This window comes from Ambystoma mexicanum, chromosome 5p (assembly GCF_040938575.1).
Source record: "Ambystoma mexicanum isolate Mex_15411 chromosome 5p, UKY_AmexF1_1, whole genome shotgun sequence".
Lineage (NCBI taxonomy): Eukaryota > Metazoa > Chordata > Amphibia > Caudata > Ambystomatidae > Ambystoma > Ambystoma mexicanum.
In genome coordinates, this window is record NC_090930.1 from 54,622,852 (window position 1) to 54,643,257 (window position 20,406).

General features: G+C 44.9%; 1 protein-coding gene across 4 annotated transcripts in view; it reads right to left on the minus strand.

The window, feature by feature from the left end:
* Positions 1 to 20,406, minus strand: part of LOC138480725 (nuclear cap-binding protein subunit 2-like) — a 103,628-nt gene that overhangs the window by 23,804 nt on the left and 59,418 nt on the right. For all 4 annotated transcript variants that reach the window (XM_069612430.1, XM_069612433.1, XM_069612432.1 and 1 more), the window contains one exon: positions 10,278 to 10,459. In XM_069612430.1, the coding sequence (XP_069468531.1) occupies positions 10,278 to 10,459 (182 nt within the window). The remainder of the gene's footprint in view (positions 1 to 10,277; positions 10,460 to 20,406) is intronic.

Genomic DNA, 20,406 nt, shown 5'->3' on the forward strand with positions numbered 1-20,406 from the left:
TTTTTCATACCACAGAAGTGGAGTTTCTCGGATTCATCCTGACACCTCAAGGAATCCGAATGGACTCGCGGAAAGTGGACGCCATTCTCAAATGGCCATCTCCTAGCTCTGTGAAGGGAGTGCAAAGCATGCTTGGCTTTGCCAATTTCTATCGAAGCTTCATCCCGGAATTTTCTCGAACTGTTCAACCCATCACAGCTCTCCTAAAGAAAAACAAACGCTTTGAATGGACTCTTGAGGCTGAACAAGCCTTTCAGGACCTGAAAACCAAATTCACCTCTGCACCTGTATTGAAGCACCCGCGCCCAGATCTCCCTTACATCGTGGAAACCGATGCATCCAGTTCAGCCATGGGAGCTGTCCTGTCGCAAAAAGACCCAGAAACTAACCAACTACACCCTGTAGCCTTTTGGTCCAGAAAATTCTCTCCACCTGAACTCAATTACGCAATTACCGACAAAGAACTACTGGCTATTAAATCAGCTTTCAAGGCTTGGCGTCACTATCTTCTCGGTGCAAGACACACCATCACCGTAATTACGGACCACAGAAATTTGCAGTATTTAAAGACGGCCAAAGCTCAATCTTCGCAACAACTCCGATGGGCTTTATTCTTTGCGGAATTTGATTTTGTAATTACCTATCGCCCTGGCTGCAAGAATGGTAAGGGAGATGCCTTATCCCGGATAGGCATGGAAGAACCCAATTCGAGTTTAGAACCTGTGCCAATCATACCGGAACAAAGAATTCTGGGCTTGACTTCATTGCAAACCATTGAGGACATCCAAGCTCAAGTAAAACAGCTTTTTGACTCTTCTGCCTTACTGGAATGGAGTCAAAAGGGTCCTCACTACACCGTTAAGGATGATTTACCCTACTTTCAAGAGCGGTTATTTCTGCCAAGTAAAGAATTGCAGGAACTTGTCCTTACCCGTCATCATGAATCATTAATGGAAGGACACCCCGGTATCGCGAAAACAGAAGAAAAGATCAAACGCCACTTCTGGTGGCCTTCTTGGAGAAAAGACAAAGTCATTTGTGTTGGCTTGCAGAATCTGTGCCCAAAATAAGAGTCAAAAGAAAAGGCCAGCCGGCCTACTTCAACCTTTGGACATTCCACCAGCACCTTGGCACACCTTGTCAATGGACTTTATAACTGACCTGCCTCCTTGTGGTGGTTACAACACGATTCTCGTAATAGTGGATCTATTCTCCAAAATGGCCCATTTTATCCCTTTAAAGGATTACCATCAGCTTCCACCTTGGCCAAGGAATTTATGGAAAATATAGTGCGGTTACATGGTTTCCCTTCCATATTAGTCTGACCGTGGAAGTCAATTTATCTCCCACTTTTGGAAGAAATGTTGCCAACTAGCACAAATAGACGTGCGGTTATCCACCAGCCACCACCCCCAGACCGACGGACAAACCGAGAGAACCAATCAGACTCTCGAGCAATATCTGCGGTGCATGTTACACCAATCCGAGTTGAATTGGAAGGACATCCTTTGGATTGCAGAATATGCATACAACAATTCAGTGCATTCTGGAACCGGACAGACTCCTTTTTATACCCTGTATGGTCACCATCCTCGGACCTCTGACCTAGATCCACCTCTGACCCTGGAGATGCCTGCAGTAAATCACCTACATTCCACAATAACCCAAGCCTTCAAAGAAGCTACAACCCACTTACAGCAAGCCAAGAAAAAGTATAAAGAAAACGCTGATTTGCACCGAAGTAAAACTCCTCCTTACCAAGTAGGAGATCAGGTATGGCTAGCAACTAAACACCTACCCCTCAAGGGTCAGCGAACTTTTAATCCCAGATTCATTGGGCCTTACCCCATCAAAGCTATTATCAACCCAGTGGCCTTTAAACTCGATTTACCATCCAACATGCGGATTCATCCCGTTTTTCACGCATCTCTTCTAAAACCAGTACAACCTGGAACCAGACTGTCTGAGCCCCCAGGCCCTGTCCAAATTGATGGAGAATTAGAATTCGAAGTGAAAGACATTTTAGATTCCAAGATAGTTAAGTCGAAACTCTTCTATCTTGTTGATTGGAAAGGATATGGACCTCAGGAAAGATCTTGGGAACCCAGTAACTATGTTCACGCACCACGATTAATTCAAAGATTCCATCGAAGATTCCCGCACAAACCAAAACCCCTGGAGGAAAAGACCTTGGGAGGGGCCTTGAGGGGGGGTACTGTCATGATGCCTACCTCTAAGGAGCCAGGCCGGGCCCAGCAACCCCAGAGGCAGACATCATTTTCCCCAGGGCAGTCTCAGCGGGCCCAAGTCGGGGCCCTTTGGACTCAGTCCTGGCGCCTTAGGCGCCAGGCTCATAGCGGACCCCAGTCCTGGCGCCTTAGGCGCCAGGCTCATAGAAGAGGATATGTGTTTAAGTGCTTGGGTGCACACTTACCTGATGCAGACCTTGCTGCTTCATCCAGGCACTCTTGAGGCCTGAATGGGACTACTTAACCTGTAGGACTACTTCACCACCCGGGTGTGGTCGGGGAAGGATACATACCTGATTGGTGGAAGGATACATACCAGGAACTTCTTCCAAGGCTATTTAAACCCCACCCGAACAGCCACACATGCTTTGCGTTGTTCTGCACCTAGCAGCTGGACGCTCACCGTGTCAGCTCCTGCATCCTGACTTCAGCCACGCCTGCCAGCACCCTGGAACACCTGCAAGGGGAGAAAGGAAGAGAATAGGAGAAGAAAAGCCCTTACCTGCTAAATCTGCATCCCGGAGTCATTTCTCCAACGGCCCTGAAAAGGAAGACATCATTTTAAAGGCATTTCGTTTCGATCGCTGCATTTTACTCACCTTTGCAAGGCGCTTCCATCTTCAGCAGCGATCTTCCGGATTCAGCTACGCCCCGGCGCCTAGAGGAAAAAAGACAAGAACAAAGGTGAGAGGGAGAAAAGGAATAAGGAAAGCTCAGTTTCCTTTTAAGTCTTACCTGTTGGATTATTCCCACTGCATTTCGGGTCCAGCCACTTCCTGGCATCTCCGGACCCCGGCCCCTATGGGGAAAAAAGACAAAGACATTGAATGAGCGAATGCAAAGACATTACCTGAGCGCTCATCCAGAACTGTTTCACTTCGGGTCGGCGCCATATCTCCGGCACTCCGAACCCCGGCCCCTAAGGGGAAAAAGACACAAGCATTAGCGCTTGCTGCAATTAGACAACGAACATTATTATTAAGCTTGAACTTTTGAACAGAACTTTTACAGCGCCTTACCTGAACAGTCAAGCTTACCTGAACTCCCATCAATCCTCAATCCAGTGAAGTAACTGGGTTTCAACGCGCCCCTGCATCAGAAGCAGGATGGAGAGCTCATCCTTCCAAACCCTAAGGTGAGGCTTCACGGGGAATCGTGGAGGAGGTATCGTGGAGGGTTGGAAGGGAGTGGGAGGCTTGAGCATTGTTCCACAGTTGGTAATACTCCCTTTTCACGCACAGGAGGGTATCCAACGAGCCAGGGAAGCCAGAATAGAGGGGGCCCTTCCTGTCCATCTTTAGAGTTCTGCGCCTTGGACGCCGCGCCTCCGTGGGAACCAGGTGAGCGTTACATTCTCTAAAATCTCTGATAAGTAACAAACTCCCCAGCTGAAAGTAGAGGTCATTCAAACATCATGAATAGACTGCTTGGTTACATTCTTCCAACATTCTAGTATATGTTTCTTTGCCATCATTAATGCTCTATTCACCCAACAAAGAGAATCCATTCACAAATCAAGATTAACAGGAAACAGTCCCAACACACAGGGAAACAGTCCAAACACACAACAATGGAGCCCGTGGAAGTGGGAGATCTAATACAAGGATCCATGCGCTGTAGTACGGCTTCCCAGAAATCAATTTTTTGACAAGACCAAAAACAATATCTGACTTACAATTCCAACATATATCATCATCTAAAAGACCACAAAGCTTCATCTTAAGGGAGTGCAATAAATGCAATGAATGACTTGTTGCCGAGCGTAAATCCAGATCTATTTTATATCTTGTAGGTCCCGCGCAAATGTGGTTCCATTCCCCGTCAGATTGTGGTTCAAATCCGAGCTCCACATCGCTCTACCTTGAGCAGAGGCAGAGGTGATGTCCGCTGGCGCACGACGTTACAAAGTAGAAGCTGAGAGAGACGTACTTCTAGATAAATGTTGTATATTAAGGACAGCATATAAGGTTGCGTTCAAAGGAGAAAACAGTGCAAAAACCACAGTTTATGGAAAGGGCATACTTTATACTGAAATCTAAGGAATTCGAAACGAAGTAACAAAGTACCATCATAAAATTGTCCCACCTTCAAAATACCAAACGATTGCCACGAAAGCCATGACAGAGTTTGGTTATTCCAACGAATTGCTGGATTTTTCCAAATTCAGGGCTCAGAAGTTATTTGATTCCTGAGCTTTCACAGCACTTTTTCAGATCCTTCAAAACACAAAAGGGTGTTTTGTCAACGATCAACTTTTTCTCTAAGGAGGCAGTCCAATGGGGTCATATATACAGTGGCCATCTCTATACTAACCCAGTTCGGACAGCTAGCAACATCATCCTGCAACCAATAATGTAGGGTGTGCAAAGTAAATGCCCTATGGTACATAGCAACATCTGGAAAACCAAAACCTCCCAATTTCACTGGCTTCATGAATACGTTTTTTAGGAATGTTGGATGTGTCCCCCCCCCAACGCGCCCCCCCTCCCCCATCACCCAATAAAACCTTCCCAAAGACTTTGTTAATGTTATGCAACAACAAACCCATCAGAGGAAGGGGAGCATACTGAAAACAAAGCAATTTATTGAGTAATGTCATCTTGATTGCATTGATCTTTTCCCCATAACTTCAGGTTTAGCCTTCTCCATTTCAAGCATAGCGCCGTTCGTTTAGTTTGGATATTATGGGCTAAAAGGTCATTTACATTCCTGGAAATCTTAATACCCAGGTATTTAAATCCATTTACGGCTCAAACATCCTGATCAACTCAAAGACGACGTCTATGGCATGTCAGCGAGATCGGAAATATTGATTTTGAAACATTTAACTTTACCGACACACGACTGAATGTCTGTAGAGTCCAGAGTAAATCCAGAAACAAATATTACGTATCTCAGAGCAAGACTAAAATATCTGCATAATTCCAGTTCTACATGTCGACACAAATACTGCACAGGCCTCATCCACAGGATGACTATGTTCACGCCAACCTGTACTCTGTGGGGGTAAACCTACCGCTAGAGAGGTTACCCATTATCTTGCAGAATGCCAAAATAAGTCACCTATACATTAACTTGTATTAAAGAATCATCACCAGCTGTATACTTTGTTCAAATCTGTTGATCAATATTAGTAGACAGTTTATGTCATGTGTTCTCTCAGATGCTAGGACCCTCACGATCAAGTTAACTATTACTGTTCCAATGTATTCAAGAGGCTAAGACTTACAGGTAATTGTTGACTGGGCCCTGGCACCCACTCACCTAGCCCAGTATATAAACTGCACCCTCAACAGATTCAGGATGGGTGACAAGATGGCAGGCACAGTTAGAATTCATGCACGCAATTAACAGTCTTATGCAAATTAGCACCCAGGAGAAACACGGGACCTGCCATCCAAACAGGTATATACGATATAAATAAAATATATCGCACTCGTACACAAGAGGGAGCTAGGAAGGCAAGATTTTCCTCATGGTAGTTTTTGATATGTATGCTAAATCTCCCTAACCTGCAAGACCGCCAAGCACCTTTTGCTGGTCATTTAGATTATGTTTCTATGTCCCCCCCAATCCACCCGCCACCATACCATCTCGTTTACTCTTTACATGGAAGTCATTTTTTTGGCTCTCCATACTTTATTTCTTAAACCATACTTTCCTATAACTTATAGGGCATTTACATATTACTGCACAGAGCACCTCCACTTTTATGTTCTCTTGGGTTCCTCGAGTGAACTAATGTTCCCATGAGTAGAAAGATTCTTTTTATCCTTCCTACGGTCCCCATTGGCGAGTGCTGTGGAGATCTCACTGTTGCTGCAAATTTTCTGTTAGTTACTTGTATGTTCAAGGGTAGAGATTTCTATCCTTTTGTACATTTTATATTGCTAGTCCAGCAGCCGCCACCTTATGTGGAGGGGGGGGGGGGGGGGGAGTTACTCTGTATCCCCCTGCTCACTGCTCCTTAACATTTGTTACAGTGATAAGCTTACAATTATGGCTGGTGGCAGTGGACGTGTTCTACCAACTTGTGTGATTTTTACTTGCAGGCGGTCAACCCAGCCGCAGTAATACACAGAAGGATCACCATTCACATGGAATGGTGGCTATATTCTTTTTTGCGCCATTTTTAGTGCGTCTGTCCTTTCTTGGTCCTACTTCTGTCGTCCTGGGAGGTTTAGGTCCCGGTAAAGTCTTTGGTGGGAATCCTTTGTGAAGCCTGCCAAGGCTCCAGTGTGTCTGAATATAGGAAATGGGGGAGGATTCTGAAACTTCAGTCCTTTGTCTTGTGGCATGCCTGCCTGCAACCAGTCCTAACTGGGAGGATGGCTGTCCTAAAAGGGCAGCTACCCCCCAATGTTTGAATGTAGCATCTGGGCTGATTGGCTGGGTTCCTTGATAAATAGCTTAGATCTGGAAGCTGAAGGTAAGTCGACCACTAGAGCTGAATCAGAGTCAAAAGAAGAGAAGACGGCTGTAGCAGATTCCACAGCCAGGAGATCCCTGGGGTGCAACTGCTGCCTGTGCGGACCCCTTCTTCCATGCAACAGAGAAGTCCCGATGACTCAGACTCTTACACTGGTGGGAAGAATCCATCCCGTGACAAGCTGTGACCCATGTATACAACAAGTTCTTTGTACCTTCTCTCCCTCCGAAGAGGAGCCTGGCTGCTCTGTCATTGCTACCATAATATAGATGGTACAGACCTGTACTAAGAGTTGGAGTGTCTATTGACCAAAGTAGAGTTTTATAATGTCCCTTTTGGTGGACTTTAGAAAAGCTGTCCCAACACGCATTTCCTGGAATTCCAAGCACTTTGAAAAGCGGAAGGCTGCAGCAACAACTACCAGTGCTGCCGCCTTCAGCCCCCACGTCTCAATCCTCAACCCCATGGCCACCCCCATCCCCCCAACCATGCACACATTTCCAGCGTCTGCTTTTGGCTTCCCACACCATCCTCTTGCCTCTTCCTCAACCCGGAAATGGCAGTCAGGGGAAATAGAGAAGAGACTATGCCTTTTCTTTTGTCGTCCATGGTGGTTTCAAACACGCAGACATTCGCTGGTGGTACAGTTCGCTACAAAAAAAAAAAAAAAAAAAACGCAAAATGCCCTGACACTGCACCCAGGTTCCGTTAGCCACAATGTAGGGGTAAAGCTCTTTTGATGACTTGGTCAGGGGAATTCCTTTACTAGTACCCCCCTCAAGCCCCCCCCCCCCAATTCCGTTACTTTCAAAAGGTGATTGGCTAAATTTGTGCCAGAACAAAGATGATTCTGATAACATCGGCATTGCCCAGCCAATGGTGGTATACAGACCTGACTGACCTTTCCACTGCACCTTAGTGGATGGTGTCATACAGACCAGATCTCCCGACAAAAATTACTAACAGCGAATTGCATCGCATCCTCCAATGACTGAACCGGACGGAATGCACAGCTTCAGAGCACCTGCAGTATGGTCACTTAAACGTACCCGAAGACTGCACGGAGGTCTTTAGAAGTCAGGCGATCTTGCACACAAACATTGTATACCTTTAGTGGAAGAGATTCTTCTTGTGGTGTCGGAACAGGGGACAAGCTCTGACAACATATCCAAAGAACACATCTGATCTGCAATTCTCCTGCATAAAAGTTCATATATCAGCTACTGTAGCCTATAGGAAAAGTCCTTGCCAGAAATGATTCAAATCCTTGATCACAGGAATTTAAGGGTTTAGGAAGGTACACAACTCCTTCCTCAAATAGGAGGCCCAATTTCAAAGACAACTCCGAGTTGTGCAACTAAGTCGATACACAATCTATTGTCAACTATCAAAATGCAAGTCCCGATTGAGTTTGGACTCAATCTTGAACTGACCTTTAAGTGCAGAGAACAAAAATGTATTCACTGCATATTTTGTATTCTCGCATGTTAACACAATTAGAATTAGTTCACAATTTCCGATTGTGTATTTTGAGGCTATACTATTGTGTACGTGGTGGACATACTATATAGCCACCTACTATCATTAGTTAGTAAGGACGGCCTTCACCGATTACTTCCCTTGGCCAGCTGTCAGTCTTTCAAATTTCTTAAAGGTTTAACATACAGGTAAATCATAACAAAAAAAAAAATCATCTAAACCACATAATAGTTACCCCATTTATACAACTATTACAAAAGCAAGAAAAGACATTAAAGAGTAGACGGGGGAGAAAGGAGAATATGAAAGCAGGAAGAGAAAAATAAGAAATTTATACACAGGACCAGAACATATGCAAACCAGTACTGGTGTCAGATTTACAGTTCCAACATGTATCATCCTGCACAAGTTTACAATGCTTCATTTTTTAATGGATCAGTAAACGCAATGCACAATGCGTTGTTGGGTAAACCTCAGATCCAAGTCAACCTTAGATTTACAAGGCCAAGTACAAATACCTTTCCAAGCTCCCTCAGATACGTCAAAACCCAAGCCCAATGTCCAGTTTGCCCTACCCTGCTCAGAAGGAACGTCACGGCCCACCTGCGCCAGACGTTTATACAGAGCAGAAGCCGATAGAGGAGTACTTTTGGATAGATGCAATATAGGAGGGACACTGTGCAGCGAGGCATTCAAAGGTGCAAGAAGATTAGGTAGCAAAAACATCACAGAAGACGCGATATTGGCAATCTTCTAATAAACGCAACTTATACTTAAAACTAAGGAATTCAAACGAGAGCATTGATACTCCGTTGTGCACCTGTCCCAAACGCCAGATACCTGCAGACTGCCAAGAGGGCCACGAGAGGGTACGATTATTAAAACGTATTGCCGAATTCCTCCAGATGGAAGATTGCAAACTCAGTAGATATTTAACTCCAGTGCTTTCACACATTTTCTTCCAATCTTTAATTCTCCTTGAAGTGATGCGACTCAAAAAGATGTATGCATATTAGTCATCAGGAACTAACCTTTGCAACTCTTTCTAAAAGACAGGCACACATTTCAAAATATGGGGTGTGTACTGCTAACATTTTGCTGTTATTTTTCTGTTTCGATTAAGTAATAAACTCCGCCCTAAATTTGTGTGGGGGGCGCCAAATAATGAAAATAAAAAGCCAGAACAGGGAACAAACAAAGGTAGCACTCGGTAGGCTTCCACGTTTAAATAAATACAATTTCCAGCACTCGTATATAAACTGTGATTTGGCTGCGACACTTAGCATGTTAAAAGCAAAGCTTTTGCTTTGTTATTGCAGGCTTTGCAATGTGCGTTTCTTATCCAGTCTCTGTTGTGCAATCAGTAAACGCGTGTGGCTGTGAACACAGATTGGTGGTTTAAGCCTACATAGGGGAGCAGAGATGTACGTGACCAAGGGAAGCTAGATAACTTCTCTATAAATGTCATTGTGTCGCTGCAGTGCTCACCCTCCGTTAGTGCAATTCCGGGACGTCTGATCACCCCACCCTAATTTCATATTGTATGAGAAGTCTCACTTGTGCAGAGCTAGGCCTGGACAACCTTTGCACTCTGCCAACAGCCAGTGGCTAGTGATATTGGACTCTTGGCAAGTAAGAAATAGTATGCTGTTTGTATGAATGGAGGTGGCGAGTGACTTTATGGTTGGCTAGTAGCTTGCAACATCAATTGTTTGCTGCCCACAATGAGGTCTACTAAGGAAGTTTAGCAGAGCAAAACTAGCAGCTAGAACATTGCTTGGCACGTTTGGGTCTACATGTACAGTGGCAGACACTGGCGGCAATCGGGACTGAGTGAGACTCAAAACTTGTAGGTCCAGCATGTGAAGTGAAAATTAACCCATATTCACAGGACAAGATTACCATGCTGTGATGGACAGTCAGGAATGACGGGGCACACACAGGACCAGCACAATGAGGTTTGCCAAGCAGCGGAATTGAGCATGATTGTGTAAACTATAATGCATCAATCACAGACATGGAATTAGGCTTAACCAGTAAAACGTTGGACAGGACTCAACAGCTGCATCAGTGTTAGCCTTACAAATCAGTAGCAGTGATCCAATACCACACAAGGATACTCCACAAAACAGAAGCCACACGGTGTCTTCTTGACTTTGTCAAGACCCATAACTATTTTCTTCACGTCACCGCACTTGGAGAACAGCTCATGGATTTGCTCCTCTGTAGTGTAAAAGGAGAGGTTTCCAATGTACAGAGTGCAGGAGGTCAACAGGTACTTCTCTTGCTGATATCTGCTTCCCTGGACAAAAAGAGCAACATGAGAATTAGTGCCTTGAAATTAATCGCATCATATGGCCTTGCTTGGCATCTTATCAGTAGGCTGAGCAGTAAATTATGAGCAGCTTCTAATGACGAAATGGAAATCACAAATGAGTGGCCTAAAAACATTCATGTGAAGGGTGGGGAAATAACACTATCAGCACTAATCTCAGATTTAAACGCCTGTTTGTCAAAATAAAGATTATATGTGAAAATGTACAAAGACATTGGCATCAATCACTGTCCATTCTCAGTTCTATTACAATTGCCAATGAGTTAGCCACTATACCGATAAGATTCAAATCTATTGCTCTTGTGCTGCATCATAGATACATTTTGCATACTCAGACAAAAAAAATATATATATATATAGGAAACGTTGTTACGCAGCAGACCCTTAACAGTGATTGCATTGGGGTGGTAAAATAAACCTGCATATAACCGTTTTTTCCAGTGTAAAAACAAATATTATTTTATTGTTTCATTGGGTGCATAGGTAGGGTAATGTCTCAGCGCAATATGTTAGGAACACTTTCCGGAGAATAAAGATAAATGTGTTAAATTAATCCAGTAATATCTGACATTTCTACAAGTCAACATTATTGTGGTCAACAGTGCAATACTTTTTCCAGGGTCTCTTTGCCCTTCCTTGCCCTTTTTCTTCCCGTGAACTCTTTGATTTGTGAAAACACATTGTAGAGACTTCTAATTTTAGCAGATAAGGCAGTGTGAAAAGGATTTGCCCGGGAACACTCACATTGGTGGACATAAGGGTGTGAAGATATTAGGGGATCCTATAGCAGAATGTTGCAACAGCAACTCAGCAGGTTAGATGTTGTGTATACCTTGCTGTGAATCGTATGGCTCCCCCCCCCCATTCCTGTTGCAACACGTGCTGCAAAATGTATTTTGACTCGGGATGAGCACAGCTGTCTCGCTTCACTCTACGGTAACTTTTGTCTCCATAGCAAAAATCAAAAGGTGGCATCCATGAATATACGCACAGTAAGTGAACAAATCTTAAAAATGAAATGCATAAATGTTGTTCAATTGACCTTCCCCTTAAAAGAAAGTGTACAAGACAAGAGCATTGGATTTAAAAAAAAATAAAAAATAAAAAGTAGCACCAGAAAAATAACCCGTGGGAGGAAATGTTCCAATAAATATGCTGGCAAAGTATAAAAGGTGCTTGCCTTTCACACCCAGCAATCTGCAGCTAAATATTCCCTGGAAAACAAAGTCCCAATATGAGACAAGTGCCTGTTTTCTTGGGGGCAAGCATCTGCACTGGGAACATGACAACCTGGGTAAAGTCCTGATAGCCAAATACTTGAGCAGGTTTGCCAACCTCCAAAAAAGCCTAGCGGGTGCGCCCGCTCTCTGAAAAAAAGTTACGCTGCCCACCCACATGCATCCTTTACTCCCAATCGGGGAAAAATACCTGCACCAGTCTTCAGGATTGCAAACTCAACTCTTGCCACATCCTGGCCAAATATTCACGACTCACTTGCCCTCTCATTTCCACTCCTCACCACCATGTCTGGCTTTCAACAATAATCAGCTTTATAAAGAGAACTTGAAAGTACACATACCATATAGTAAGATGCTCACACAAATATATACATCCTTACAGAACTAGGTTCGGGAACACGTGTACAGGACGGGAGACTAAAAATACCAGAATGCAATTCAGTAAAAGGCAAACAATAGCCTTTGGGTTTTAAACAAAATGCAACGTGGGAAAGGGTTACCCGTTTGTGTTGACAAATGCAGGGTTAATCTGATGTGATGAAAATATTACATTCTACCAAAAACAAACTTGTGTAAAATATGAATATCTGAAAATAATGTAGTTTAAAACGGTTGAGATATTGGCCTGGAGGAGGGCATAGATGTAGGCAACCAACTTGTGCTTTGTGTGTTTCAGAATGAAATGCCCATTTGCAGTTCTTCATACAGAAACATTACGACCATCTGTCCAAAACAATGGTCCCCTCATTTATAAAACGCTCATGAATTAAACTCTCCTTGAAGAAAAAAGTGCTAAGCAGCAATTAAGAGGTCTGCCGCTTCCGATCGGCCGCTGGTGGTCGAGAGTCACAGGAGGTTGGGGAGGTGATCATGGCACCATGGCTTCATGTGAGCCTTGTATATGGAAGCCTCACACTGCTTTCCTTCTAAATTGGCACTTTTCAGCTCTCCTCCAGCTGAAATACAGACACAGAGGGTGGCCTAAAACACTGAAAAATCAATGTTAAACCATTTTTTAGAAATACAAATATTTGTCAGTGGTCAAGGGCCATCGAGGAATTTTATACAATTTTAAGACCCGCGTCGGCAACCACAAGAAAGGCTCAAATGTATGTACAATTCCTCAAAATAGCTGAACACATACGAATAAAACTTAGAAAGCTATGTAACACAGAATGTGCAGTGTTTTTGAATAAGGTCGGGACAGGCGGTGAAGCAATGTGAGAAAGCAAGCATACATAGAGGGGTAAGGGGGGGGGGCAAGAGTAGGGCCCTTTTCCCATTGTCTGCCATGCCCCCACTCCAGCCACTCCTGCGACACCAACCATCCTCCCATCCCTGCTCACACTAAGTCACCACCGGGATAGGGGAAATAGTGCTATTCAGTTTAAACCTACAAGGCACTTTCTTCCAGGGGTGTTTTTCCAGTGTTTCTCAGATTTCACTGAAAACAGAAAAGTCTACACATACAACCCAAAGGCACTCTCCTATTTCAAGAAGTCAAAATCGGTACTTTTGCTTTCTTGGGTTAAGAACAAGGTTTCAAACCAAAGATAGCTGAAACTCTGGATATGCAATTTACCTCATCCTTTCTCCTGAGCAGGGTGGATCTCTTGCCCTTTTTACGTTACTAATTACACTCCAACAATTAGCTTTCATTTGAGCCGATACTTCCCTTCCCTCCCCCCTTTTCTGTAGCATGCTGGACATTTGTGCATTTTCACCCTTTTGCAGAGGAAGCACATCAAGTAGGTATGCGTTCTCACGAGGGTCACATCACTGCTGGCTTCTGCTTCAAGGGCCACTCACACGATGACTGGGCTGTCTGGTCTTTCTCCAGTATTGCAGTAGCAAATACAGACTTGGTTACTTGGTTTATTTGGTCAAAGAAACGTCAACCTTTACCAGAAAAGCATCAACATTACCCTTTATCACAGACAATTACATTTATCTTTTTAAAATCAAGTTAACACACTTAAAAGTTCAAGAAAAAAGATAAGGGCATTAAAATGTTACTGTGTAAACATATACCATAGCAGCATCAAATAACGGCACACTAACCAGAGAGCCCACACCTTTCAAAATTTGAACAGTGTGATACAATGTACCATGAATATCAACAATTGCAACAGTAGTTAATAATTCCACCCGCAAATGTAGATATCTTAAAAAGCCAACCACACAAAATGTTGAAGTGGGATTACCCCAAAGGCAATATAACCAAAATTATTCACCATCTTCAAAACTGATTTCTTTCACAATACTTGCAAAGACTAAAGTTCACAGTGAATGTGAACCAGTACAATAGACCAAATGTTTCAGGTGTTTTTGTAAAACTGACTCCGGAAGTCTTCTCTATAGTACAGATTCGAAAACTCACTCCAATAATGAGCCATTACTCCATATTTCTTGTGCTCCCCTTTTAAGTGTTGCATGGAGGAGCACACATGTAATTTATGGTCCAACACCAATCCAGAGTATAATGAGTGGTTTAGTAATGCAGGGGAGTTACCGACCCATATAGGAGTTTGCGGGCTGCTTTCCCCTCAAAGAAAAAGCTAGCTGGTTTTAATGAAACTCAACCTTATTTCTGGTTAACTTAGATCATTTGGTTGGATAATAAAAGGGCTCTCAGAGTAAGCTGTCTTTCCATAAAGGCCTTATGAGGTCTACTGTAAATTGCAAACCTTAAGTACACAAATGTTCTCCATTACTTTTAACTTTTCAATCTCCAGCCACCATGCAAAACGTATGTTTTTTTTTCTAGTGAACTCGATAGGTTTTCTTACCATTTATGGACAAGAGATTGGCCTTAGCAAACAGAGAAAGCACTTAATAACCGATAGAGACCAATGGGGCTACGATCAACCAAGAGGAAGTCATCCACATAGGCCATCCAGGTTATACCCAATTGGCCAATCTTTGAAGGAGCAAAGGAAACCGGTTCCAGATACTTGTCCACATCTGAGACGTAAAAGTAGAGGCAGGGGGGTCAACATGTACCCCTGCCTCAGACCAGAATTTGTATAGATCTTCCCCCAAGAGTTGGCCCGATTAATCCAATCTAATCTATCAAACTGTTTTCATGAAGCCTAATGAGCAATCTTAGTAAGCCTGGAGGGATTTCCTACCTTGACAGTTTGAACCACAAGACATTCCTATTGACTGTCAAACACTGCTGACAGATCTATTGAGGCGATGTAGACCGAGCCAAATTTGCCTGGATACCCATTATAATAATCCCATGCTTGTACTGTGAGATTTTCTGTAGCTGGTCCGACTTTAAATCTGCAGTCTTTTGACAGCCCACCTTTCTAGATGTCTTAATATGAGGGATGCAAAGTCCTCCATGTCCAAGTTTGTAAACTGACAGTAATTCTTGTGGCCATGTCCTTCATAGGAACATAGGCATTATGCCAGGACTGTGGAATGTGAGCACCCGAGGCAATTTCCTTAAAAAGAAAGTACAGCTGAGGTCCTTTTTAAAATAATGTATTAAAACGTCCACTAGGCCCTGGAGCCATTGAATTGCTAGCCTTACAAATAAGTATTCACCAAGCCTTGGTTGACATACAAACACCAAGCATTCTCATTTACCATTTTATTTGCCCCAAAGAACGCACAGAGTTTTTATCAACAGCATATAGGGATGACAAATGTTCTACCCACACAGCCTCTTGAGACTTGAATCGTCCGACTACTGGCTTGCCCATTATTATCTCCAAGCAAGCCCTTATGTCACAAGCATATGTTCTGCGCCCCTCTAAAACCTGTGCATGCATACTATTTGCATAGCTTTCATGGACATTTTGATCAAATAGGACTTTTCGATGCGCCCAATTTCTCCATTCATTTTTTAGCCATCACTGTTTCCTTGTTATATGCGTGTGTCTGTTTGCATTTTTTGTGTCCGATTGTCGAAAGTTCTTGGCCACAAACATTGAAGCTATAATGTTATTGGACACTCAAAGGTAACGGCACTAAAGAAAGCTTCCATTCATGCCAAAATAGCATTAATTTTACAGTTCATTCTCTCAATAGACCTCTCGTTCCATTTTAGCAGATTCCTTCCACATTTCAATTGTAAACCCACAAGAGCATCCAACTCCACTTTACCAGACTGAAACTCAAATTCAAGGCTTACTATACAGTGGTCACTACAGTCTGACGAATGGTCAAACAAATGTTTAAAAATAAAGTAGTAATCTGTTAGAAGTCCCTCTATAATAGGTTTACTCGGGATGTTCCCGGAAACGTCCCATTTGTCATTAGTAAGCCCAAGAATACATCGTACAGGACCATCTTGAGCCCCTTTCATCTTCTTTCAATGGAGCCGAGGTTGAAAGGCCAGGTTTCAAATATTCTTCCTCAGTCTCAATTATAGGGCAGCATGAATTCAGGTTTCCTGCGAAGAACACCAGGATTTCCATCCATTCACAATATCAACCAAGCCAGCAAGCCAATTTTCCAAATCACATACCTCTTTGTACCAATACAGACATGGTTACTGCTGCAGCAAATGTTAAGCTCATGTCACATAACCTATACTGAGCTATTTAAACAGGGTCTTCACATTAAGAAGTCAATCATAAAAATAAATGCCTTCGTCATTGCAAGAACTTCAAATGGAAAAAAATCCAGAAAATGACTAAGATATTTTATTTATAATCGCACCCATACGCAAGTATTTCAGGCAAGGGACGCGACGAGGCAAGGGAGGACAAAAAAACGATCTTACTAGGCCCAGAACCAGTAACATTGAGAACGCGCAAGTGCAGGGGCGAGGGAAGGGGGAAAGTGTAAGGGGCATGGGAGGAGTGGAAAGTGCTGAACATGTGATCAAAACAACAGGTATTGCAGCCAGCAGGTGGCAAGTGCAATAATTAAGCGCAGACAACAGGTGTCTGATGTAACGGGACTGTAGGATTAAAGTTACAGACTAAAGTGCAAGGGTTGCCAGGAGGCAGTGCGGGTTTGCAGCTGGGTGGGCAGGGATCTGGGCCCGAATTCAGAAGGTAGCCAGGTGTCCAGTGCAAAACCAGACAGATCAGCAGGGGAGAGGAAGAGAGAAGGCAGAAGCAAAGAGGAAGGTCTTGAGGTACTTCCGGAACCAAAGATGGTTCTCCCTGAGTTTCAGAGAGGCAGGGAGGCTGTTCCAGAGGGAGGCCCTAGCCGAAGAAAGATACACCAACTTGTTGCTTGGAGAAGCGGCTGACCCCGAGGGAGTTGGAGGAGCGAAGAGCTCGAGTAGGAAGGTATTTCTGAAGGGAGAGTTGAAGGTATTGCGGACCCAGGCCCCAGAAGTCCTTGTGGACAATGCAAGAGGGTCTTGAACATAATCCTTGCAGCCACTGGGAGCCAATGGAGAGATTTCAGGGCTGGAGATATGATACTTGGGCTTGAGGCCAAGGACAAGTCTTGCAGTCCTGTTCTGGATGAGTTGCAGAGAGTAGGGGGGTAGGCAGATTTAGAAAGAGGCTGTTACAGTAGTCTGCCTAGAGAGAACCAGAGCTCTAGAGACAGAGCCTCTGGGGAAAGGAGAGGAAATGATGAATACCCCCGAGGAGGTGCAGTTGGTAGTTTGACTTCTTAGAGACGTCACAGATGTGTGGAGAAAAGGAGATCATGGAGTCTAAGATGACCCTGAGGTTCTTCGCCTCACAGGTGGAGTGTCATCTGCGTAGCACTGAAAGGAGCAGAGAGCAGAAATGCAGTGGGCGAGGGGTGCCAGGTATTGGTTGAAAAGCCAGGGAGAGAGGTTAGACCCCTGGGGAACACCACAAGTGGAGAATGAAATAGAGGAATGGAAGGACCCAAGTTGGACCTGCGAGGGTCGGTTGGAGAGGAAATAGGTCAGCCAGGCCAGGGCCTGATTAGTGATACCCAGGTCTTCAAGGAAGGCGGTTGAGCAGGATGGCATGGTTGACCGTGTCAAAAGAGATCGAGTAGGATGAGGACAGAGGGGACTCTGCCTCTCCTCTCCTTCCCCCCAGAAGCTCACTGTCTCCCAAGCTCTAGTTCTCTCTAGGTTGGACTATTGCAACAGCCTCTTTCTAAATCTACCTGCGTCTACTCTCTACCCTCTGCAACTAATCCAGAACCGGACTGCAAGACTTCTCCTTGGCCTCAAGCCCTAGGATCAGATCTCTCCAGCTCTGAAATCTCTCCATTGGCACCCTGTGGCTGCAAGGATTACATGCAATGCCCTCTGATTAGTCCACAAGGCTTTCTGGGGTCTGGGTGCAAAATACCTTCAGCTATCCCTTCGCAAATACCTCCCCTCTCGAGCTCTTCACTCCTCTACCTCCAACTCCCTCACAGTCAGTCGTTTTTCAAAGAAACAAGCTGGGGGTAGATCTGTCTTCGGCTGGGGCCTCCCTCTGGAACAGCCTCCCTGCCACTCTTACACTTAAGGGGAACCATCTCTGGTTCCGGAAGCACCTCAAGACCTTCCTCTTTGCTTCTGCCTTTGCTCCCTCTCCCTTGCTGATCTGCTCTCTTGGCACTGTGCACCTGGCCACCCTCTGTCCCCTGGTTCCAGGTACCTGCTCACCCTGCCACCCTCCGGCACTGCCTCCTGGCTACCCCTTGCACTGGGGACTATCTGTACCCACTCAGCCCCCCACCCATTTTCTTCCTTTTCTGCACTTATCAGAATTACCCAGTCTTCTGCCGTAAAGACAGCAATTGCCACCTGCTGGCTGCACTACCTCTGTTTATTGCCTCTATTATCTATTTATGTTTTTATCGGTTCTCCTCTGCTCTGCACTTTCCACTCTCCCCCTTCCATGCACTTTTCCCCTTTCCCATGTACCTGTGCGTTCAAGGTCACTAAGATCGTTGTTGTGCCCCCCCCCCCCACGTTTCCCCTCCCTTGCCTTGTCGCGCTCTGAAACATGTGCGTGATACTCAAGGTTGGAGAGCAGGTCTTCACAGATGTTCAAGAGAGCAGTTTCCGTGCCTCTTGCTGCTCTGAAGCCAGACTGATGGTCACGGAGACAGTCAACAGAATCAGTGTGGAGGTTAAGCTGGGAGATGGCCAGCTTTTCCAGGAGTTTGCCCAGTGAAAGGAGCGATGGAGATCGTGCGATAGTTAGCCGGGCAGGAGGGGTTGGCTGTGGGTTTCTTGAGAAGAGGGTGCACAAGAGAGTGCTTCAGAGGGGAGGGGAAGGCTCTGGTGGCAAAGGGGAGGGGGAAGGCTCTGGTGGCGAAGGAGTGATTGCAGGGAACCTGTTTTGACGAGACTTTCATAGATCGGACTGGTCTAGAAATCACGTCTGGGTAGAACAGAGGAAAGGAAGAGAAAGAGGGAGGAGAGGCAGCTAAAGGGGAGCCAGCGGTAGTAGAGAGAAGCGGGAAGAGGAGGAGAGGATGAGAGCGTGGACAGGATGCCCTGGGTTTTAGAGATGAAATGAGAAGCCAGAGCCGTGCAGAGGGCCTGGGATGGGACAGGAGAAGTAGAGACTGCAGCAGGACTGGCCAGCTCCTTGCAAATTTTAGAGTTCGGCCGAGTTGTTAGATGCCGCAGAGACACAGGTCGGAGTGCAGACAGAGAGCTGGTATTGCCTTTGGAGCAGGCGACAGGCCAGTTTGTCAGAGGATGCACAAGATGCCCGCCATTTCCTCTTGACAACCCTACACTTGTGTGTAAGGGTGACAAAGTCAAGAGTCATACTAAGAGTTGCACTCGGCTTTGGGCTTCAAGTGGATCTTCATGACAGGGGCAAGAATATTGAGTGTATCAGAGAGAGTGGAGCTTGCAAAGTGCAGTGTCAGGATGAGAGTCAGCCAGAGGTGGAGGAGTGGGAGAGAAAGTGGCAGTGAGAGCCTCAATTGATACATACTTCATGGGCCTGATGACGGAGAAGGTAGGTGGCAATGCTGGAGCTGGCTTGGCCTGCGGGGTAGAGAGAGAGATGTGAGGAAAGGAGAAACTGATCGTTCCAGGAGAGAGGTGTGGTGAGAGGGTTAGAGAGGAGGAGGTCAGAGGAGATGAGAACATCCAGAGTGCGTCCTGCAGAGTGAGTCAGGTCAGAGGGAAGAATAGAAAGTGTTGCAGAGGTTGGGAAAGAGTCCAGGAGGGACGGGACAGGAAGCATCCAGGTGGATGTGGAGATCTTCATGGAGGAGGAGCTGAGTGGGCGAGGAGGGAAGGAGAGGTCCACCCACTCGGAGAGGAAGAAGGTGATCTGACCAGGTGGCCGGTAGATGGCCACTGTGAGCAGGGACCCAATTTCACAAAATGCCAGGGGTAGTGAAGTGATATCACACAGCCCTTGCCCCCCTGATGACATCACAGGATGTGATGTCATTTGACCCCACCCCAAAGTTATATCATGGAAGTGATAGAACACCTTTCACCCATCGACAAAACAGGAAGTGGCATCACATAGCATTGTTCTTAAGCACACTACGAAAAATATGGTTACGATATCACTATAATGTGATGTACATTTCATACAAGAATGGATTGCCTTATGTATCATTAAAATCAGTTTGTATAGGCCCATATTACCAAATTACTGTGAATGCAAGCAGACGTCCATGACCAAATAATGATATTTTATAAGACTTAAGCGCCTTATATAGAACAAATATACATACAATAGTAGTTAAGAAGAACAAGCTAAATCAGCGAGTCACCCCCTGAAGTGTGCCTGAAATAAACCTTTAATG